General features: G+C 40.9%; 1 protein-coding gene across 1 annotated transcript; it reads left to right on the top strand.

Annotated features, from left to right (window-relative positions):
• grk1b (G protein-coupled receptor kinase 1 b) lies at nucleotides 1-4,244 on the top strand. Its single transcript, XM_034607556.1, has 7 exons — nucleotides 1-1,018; nucleotides 1,504-1,631; nucleotides 1,900-2,057; nucleotides 2,449-2,532; nucleotides 2,694-2,818; nucleotides 2,954-3,155; nucleotides 3,341-4,244. Exons 1-7 carry the CDS (start codon nucleotides 209-211, stop codon nucleotides 3,622-3,624), a joined length of 1,791 nt encoding a protein of 596 aa, XP_034463447.1. The 5' UTR covers nucleotides 1-208; the 3' UTR covers nucleotides 3,625-4,244.
• Nucleotides 4,245-7,448: the final 3,204 nt, after the last annotated feature.

Raw genomic sequence — 7,448 nt, 5'->3', positions numbered from 1 at the left:
TGATTTTTTATGTAAATATTAAGTATCTAAATATAAAGGGCCTGTTCTAGGGTAAAGAAAACAACAATTCGTACATGTACCTTTTTAGTGTGAACCTTTAAAAAAGACCTCTTCTGGTGAAGAGTCTTATTAAGTCCAGTAAGAATGATTAAGACTGCAGACTAATAGACTGTACAGAGTATGCTATAGGAGTTCCTATCCTGGTAATATGTATTTGCTGATTAGTAGCCTCTCTAGATATGGAAATTTTGGAGATATTGTTTTTGCACTCTTGTTGACTTTTCTCTGTTTTGTGTGCCTCACAGAAAAGGGTGGAACCATGGACATCGGTGGTTTGGAGACGGTGGTGGCGAACTCGGCCTATGTGTCCGCCCGAGGCAGCGTGGACGGATCTGCAGCAGCCTCCATGCGTGACAAGAAGATGCGTGCCAGGTTGAAACTGCCGCACATCAGAGATTGTGAACACATGAAGACGACTGTAGACACAGAATTTGACAGCATGTGCGTCACGCAGCCCGTCGGCAAGCGCCTGTTCCAAATGTATCTGGAAAGCGAAGCAACCCATAAAAACACTGGGGAGCTGTGGAAGGACTTTGAAGACTACAAAATATGCCAGGAGAAGGACAGAGTGCAAAAGGCCCAAAAAATTGTCAATAAGTATTACGAGTCAGCTTCAAAGAATTTCTGCAAGTTCCTGGAGGAGAAGGCTGTCACTCGGGTCAAAGAAGACTACAAGAATGTCCACGGTGAACTGTTTAAAGAGAGCGAGCAGCAGCTGCTCAAACACCTGGAGAAGAATGGTGTGGACGGCTTCAAGAACAGCATGTACTTCCTGCGTTATGTTCAGTTCAAATGGTTGGAGAGCCAGCCCGTGGATGAGGAGTGGTTCATGGACTTCAGGGTCCTGGGCAAAGGAGGTTTCGGGGAAGTGTTTGCTTGCCAGGCCAAGGCAACGGGCAAAATGTACGCCAACAAGAAACTGGAGAAAAAGAGGCTCAAGAAACGCAAAGGCTACGAGGTAAAGTGACATCTAATGTCCTATCCACAGCTTTTCATAGTGTCAAACAAAAGAGTAACAACACAAAGTTCATTGCACTGGCAACCTCATGATGACCCTTGATTAGCACACCTTCAAATAGAGAGGAAGTCTTATTGTAAAGAAAACCTACAGACTGAGGATCGCTTTAGCACACATAGTTTGCTGCTCCTCGAGTAAGTCATGATGGAACATCGCACATTTACACTAAAGCAAAACCTTATGAATAAAATTAGTTGCTGCTTTGCTTTTTCATCTTTCACATATCAACGGTCTAATGTGAAAAAAAAAGGTTAGATCAGGCCCATAGATCTCTCACACATGCCAGGCCCTCGCAGTCAGAGGAATAATCTGAGTAAATACCTGCGTGTGGTTGGAGAGTAGGTTTGTTTGAGTTTTTATTTTTGACATTGTAGATTCCTGTGTTTTGTTGGACTAATCATGTTCTGGTGATTCTTTCTGTTCAGGGAGCGATCGTGGAGAAGCGCATCCTCGCAAAGGTTCACAGTCGCTTCATCGTGACACTGGCTTACGCTTTCCAGACCAAGACAGACCTCTGCCTAGTTATGACTATCATGAACGGTGGTGATCTCAGGTGCTGTCTATAAACAGCTTTACACATGCATGCAGTAAAATCCATATAGACTGACTATATACTGTGTATGAACACAGTATGTACTGTGTTCTCTAGATTAACAACAAAGGAATAGTGTTCCCTCTTATCTTGACAGATTGGCATATTTGTAGTTTAACCCCTCCGCTAAACATACATACTAGTCAGCATAGCTTTCCATTTCTCCTTTGTTTTTATTGATTTCACAGAGGTTGCAGAAAGTTAAATAACATCTTCCCTCCTCTGACAGGTTTCATATGTATAATGTGGATGAAAAGAATCCTGGCTTTGATGACAAACGAGCACGTTTCTACACAGCTCAGATCATCTGTGGGCTGGAGCACCTTCACCAGCACAGGATCATCTACAGAGACCTCAAACCAGAGAACGTCCTGCTGGATGATGCAGGTGAGACATTTCCTCTGCAGCGTGTTATGTGTCTGCGTGGACACACTGACAGTCCAGGGTCACTGTCCCTGTCCCATATGGTCCTCATCCATGTGACTATGGCTTTCATGTCATTTATCACTTCAACAGTTGAAAACCTATTCAAAATGTATTGGTGTGTTAAAGCAACACTATGTCGCTTTTACTGAGCAACAGCGCCCTCTGCAGCCACATGTGTTGTTTGCCTCCATGGAATTAGTAAAAATAAAGTCGATAGGAGCTGTTGACAGGAGCTCTGACTGTGTCGTCGCAACATAACAATCACGTCTCATCAAATAAACCATATTATTATGTGAATATCTATATAACAGTCAATGGCCTAATTCACTGTAATGAAAACCTTGTCACCTAGGACACGTCCGCCTGTCAGATTTGGGTCTGGCTGTTGAGCTTCCACCAGGAAAAGACAAAACTGCTGGATATGCTGGAACTCCAGGTAAGTGAACACATCCAATATTTAAAGTAATTAAACAAAACTAGCTTAGAACAGAGGAAATGTGGTGATCCAGGTCATTGTTACTGTGAAAAAAATACCATGCGCACCAGGATTTTCTAAACTGTCCATAATGCGTAAAATCATATTATTGACGAATATAGGTTTCATGGCCCCGGAGCTGCTCCAGAAGAAGGAGTACGATTACACAGTGGACTATTTTACTCTGGGAGTCACCCTGTATGAGATGATTGCTGCCAAAGGGCCCTTTAGAGTTCGTGGAGAGAAGGTACTGAGTCAATATATGGGCAAAACAAATTCTCAATTCTCCTCTTTCTTGCTGTACATTTCCAAATCTCTGTGGTAAATTGTAATATATATATATATATATATATATATATATAATGCATGTATATTTTTTCAGGTTGAGAATGAAGAGGTAACTCGCAGAATCCTGAACGATCCAGTTTCATACACGCCGACCTTCAGCAAAGAGTGCAAGGCCCTGTGTGAAGGCCTGATGGAGAAGGACCCGGTGAAACGTCTCGGGATCAAAAATAATGATTGCTCGGAGCTCAAGAATCATCCCTATTTTAAAGAGGTTAACTGGGGCCGTCTGGATGCAGGTGGGTGAGGTCGACAAAACCAAGATTCACAAGCAACGTAGGTTATTAAATGCAGTAGACGCTTCGTATGATTTCATTGGGTCAAATCCCACTGGATGAGACCCAATGAAACGAAAGGAGACAAAATGCAAAAATAACATGCATTGGCTATAAAACAGACTCAAACTGTGTCGTCTGTGTTTCAGGCATGCTACCTCCGCCGTTTGTCCCCGATCCCAGGATGGTCTACGCCAAAGACATTGACGATGTGGGCGCCTTCAGCACAATCAAAGGCCTGGTCCTAGATAACAAGGACACAGAGTTCTACAATGACTTTTCTTCTGGTAACGTCCCGATCCCGTGGCAGGAGGAGATGATTGAGACGGGTGTGTTTGGAGAGCTGAACATCTGGGGCGAGGGCGGAAAGCTGCCCAATGACCTCGACCCGAACTTCGTGGAAGCCAAGGGTGGGGGGTGTGTGCTGCTGTGAGTTAGAGCAAGAGAACAAATTGAGTATGTGCTCATTTGGCGCCGCATACTGTTTATTTCCTTTGTACTATTTGTACCATAATCTGTAATAAGCTGTTATATATATATATATATATATGTATTAGTGGTGTAATGATAAGATATAGCTATATATAATATATAGATAGCTTTACCTTTACCACAGGCATGAAAACGAGTGGACCAACATAGCCACATATATATCATATATGTACATACAAACCTACCTAAATAGTCCTTTGTGTATATATATTGTATGTATACATATAAAGTATATATATTATTTGTACTATATTTCTAGTGGTACTGTAAAAATGACTCTACTGTAGTTTGAATATCATGTAACAATGTAAATATGGTTTTGACTGCTGTGATCTGACTGTATACGTCATTAATTTAGTCAATGCAGATAAATGTAATAAAAATAATTTAGAAACAACATGCATTATAATATGAATATTAAGTATTTATTATGTAAGCCAAAGAAAGGTGTATTGCCATTGTAATATTGTATAATTACTATTTTATCATTTCTTATATTGCAGATAATATTTGAACATTACATAGATGAGCTAGAAGCAATTAATAAAATCTTGCAAGGCACATGTATGTGTTTTTTCTGTGTTTTTATAAGAGACTGTTGACATTTTATTTTCTTTTACTTAAGAAAGCCAATATCTTACCCTTGCTCTTGTTCTCACATGTCACAGAATCTGATTCTTTTTTCTGATTCCTTAAAGTTTCCTCTGATCAATTTAATCCATGTAAGACAAACTTTCCATTAACTCCATTATGTAATATTATACAAGTAATTCTCTGCTTGGAATAAAAGTGGATTTTTTAGAAGAAAAACCTTTTACAACCTTTTAAAACTTTTTACATTGTACATTTTGAGCATAGATTTTAGTTGTATTTATATGACTATAGATGAATAAGGAGTTATGGGAGAACAGATTATGGTTTATTTTAAACGAGCACAGAAACATGTGCAACATTTGCTTTGCATATTAGCAGCTTCATCACTGATCGGGTACAGTATGAAATGACCTGGGTTTATTGTGTAGAGGAACATGTTTCCTATCTAGTTCTGATGTTGTTGTATTTACACGGAACACATTAGCTCCATTTGACTGAAATGGTCACAAACACACAGCGGACCTGCCATCAGCATGTATTCTTATGGGAGCACTGCTTGGGCCTCTGGGCTGCTATGTCTGCATGTTGTGTCTTATGGAAACTTGAAGGGACTGCAGATCAGAAAAGGCTTATTTTGAAAGATACTGACACATTTTGTCCCCATGCAGCCGGGGAGTCAAGCGGTTAAACATGTAAATAAAGTGAATCTACAGTTCATAAAAAAAGATGATAGCAATCAGTGGCAAACTTAATTCTTATCAGACCTGAACATGACAGCAGGGAACTTCTCTCTGTCATTGCATTTTTTGCAATTGTTTTATGGTTTCTCTTTATTAATATATGAGGTATAGAGTGTTGTGCAAATAATGTGGTATCACCACAGATACAGAGATATTTCATGTGCAATTCATTCACTATACATATTCTCACAATGCATCTATTGTCTTGTTTGTTCACTGTATATATTGGTAGGTAATTTTTCTATATTTTAACTTCAATTCTTCAGGAGATTATGTGTGGATTGGACATTTTTATTTGCTCTTTGGATGTATTTACTACACAGAGCAATTCCAGGTAACAATTTATCTGTGGCTTACTTCCTGCTTTGTAGGAGAGTTAAATAAGGAAATACCACCATGTGTTGTACAAGAGGATAAAGGGACAAATGGCCAGTATAATTATTTAAATTGATATAGATCCTCAATGCAAAAAAATACTGGACAGCTTGAGAGGAACATATCTAAAATTTAGATTGCAAACATATCTGATTGTTTGAACATCTACTGTCTATGTATCTAATATTACTAGTTAATTTCTATCTGTACGACCTCTTCATTATGGCATTGGATTACTTTTTTTAAATGTTTAAATTCAAATCAAACCGCAAACCACATTTTTAATAACATATATAAAACTGATAGGTCCTGTCTTTGAAGCTCTTCTGTATAACAAGACACATTTCTATCTTATTCAAAAATATAACAGTTACTTTTTAAACCACATCACCCTTTAGATCCACCTTTAAAAGTAAACTATAAAGTAACATGAAGAACAGCTAAGCAGTAAAAGTAAATGTGAGGTTATATTTATATAAGTGTCCCAAACAGATCCAGCTTCGAGTGTAAAGAATGACAACTGTAGTTAAACAGTTACTGAGCCACCTCAGAGTTTCTGCTAAAAGATGTTGACCTGTGTGATGTAAATGTGTGATGGAGGGAAGACGTTTCAGGACACCCACACGTCTCAGGCAGATGCATTTTTCTGACACATGGCCAAGGATAATTAAGATAAACCATACAACTTATCACTGTGTATTGCCACCCAATTCTGAAAGTTATCTTGCTCATAAAGAACTTACTACACGTACAAATACTAAACATTAACTGGCCGTGTGTCTCCTGAACCTGAGGGTCACCTGTACTATAACTGTTTATACTCTCAACCAGACGCCCGGGTTATTTTACAAGTGTTGGGTCTGTGCTACGACCTCAGGTGCTCCGGTGGTTGTGGACTGTGTCTTCACAGCAGGTGGCTGCTTTTAAAGGAAAATGTGTTAGTCTGGATGAAAGACATCAATCGTCACATTCACACAGACGGACGGGCAGACAGGCAGGCAGAGAGACAGAGAGACAGACAGGCAGGCCAAGATACAGACAGACAGATGGACAGACAGAGAGACAGAGAGACAGACAGAGAGACAGACAGAGAGACAGGCAGACAGAGAGACAGAGAGACAGACAGGCAGGCCAAGAGAAAGGCAGACAGAGAGACAGAGAGACAGACAGGCAGGCCAAGAGACAGGCAGACAGAGAGACAGACGGACGGACGGACGGGCAGACAGGCAGACAGGCAGAGAGACAGACCGTCAGGCAGACAGAGAGACAGGCAGACAGACAGACAGAGAGACAGACAGGCAGGCCAAGATACAGACAGACAGATGAACAGACAGAGAGACAGAGAGACAGAGAGACAGACAGGCAGGCCAAGAGACAGACAGACAGATAGACAGGCCGACAGGCAGACAGGCAGACCAAGAGACAGACAGACAGAGAGACAGAGAGATAGAGACACAGACAGACAGGCAGGCAGGCAGAAAGAGAGACAGGCAGGCAGAAAGAGAGACAGGCAGACGGACAGACAGACAGACAGACAGACAGACAGGCAGGCAGGCAGAAAGACGGGACAGATGGGCGGTCAGATGGATGGACAGATAGATAGACAGGCAGATAGACAGACAGACAGGCAGGCAGATAGACAGACAGACAGGCAGGTGAGAGACAGACAGACAGACAGGCCGGCAGGCAGAGAGACAGACAGACAGAGGGATAGATTGGTGGATAGATGGACAGACAGACCGACAGGCAGAGAGACAGGCAGACAGACTGGCAGTCTATGCTGTGTGTGTGTGTGTGTGTGTGTGTGTGTGTGTGTGTGTAATCGTGTTGATTGATAAGGCCGAGTATTGAAGCAGTGACTTCATCGAAACTCTGTCTCATTGGGTACACAAATAGTGACTGTTCAAATCTATACAAACGTCACATTATATAAACAGTTTTATCTGAACCCACACGTGAATCATACAATAATATATCATCTAAATTTAGCTTAGTGGAGAACAGGGTTTGTTCAAACAGATAATATTTCAAATGCTTAAAGTCATTTAAATGGACA

This window comes from Hippoglossus hippoglossus, chromosome 14 (assembly GCF_009819705.1).
Source record: "Hippoglossus hippoglossus isolate fHipHip1 chromosome 14, fHipHip1.pri, whole genome shotgun sequence".
In the NCBI taxonomy this organism is placed as follows: Eukaryota; Metazoa; Chordata; class Actinopteri; order Pleuronectiformes; family Pleuronectidae; genus Hippoglossus; species Hippoglossus hippoglossus.
Note: the sequence above shows the minus strand (reverse complement) of the source record. Positions and strands in the feature narration are given on the sequence as shown.

Coding starts and splice junctions, on each gene's coding strand:
- grk1b (XM_034607556.1), top strand. CDS start 209: ATGTATTTGCTGATTAGTAGCCTCTCTAGATATGGAAATTTTGGAGAT. Junction 2,058..2,448: donor CGTCCTGCTGGATGATGCAG/GTGAGACATTTC, acceptor CTTGTCACCTAG/GACACGTCCGCCTGTCAGAT. Junction 2,533..2,693: donor TGGATATGCTGGAACTCCAG/GTAAGTGAACAC, acceptor TGACGAATATAG/GTTTCATGGCCCCGGAGCTG.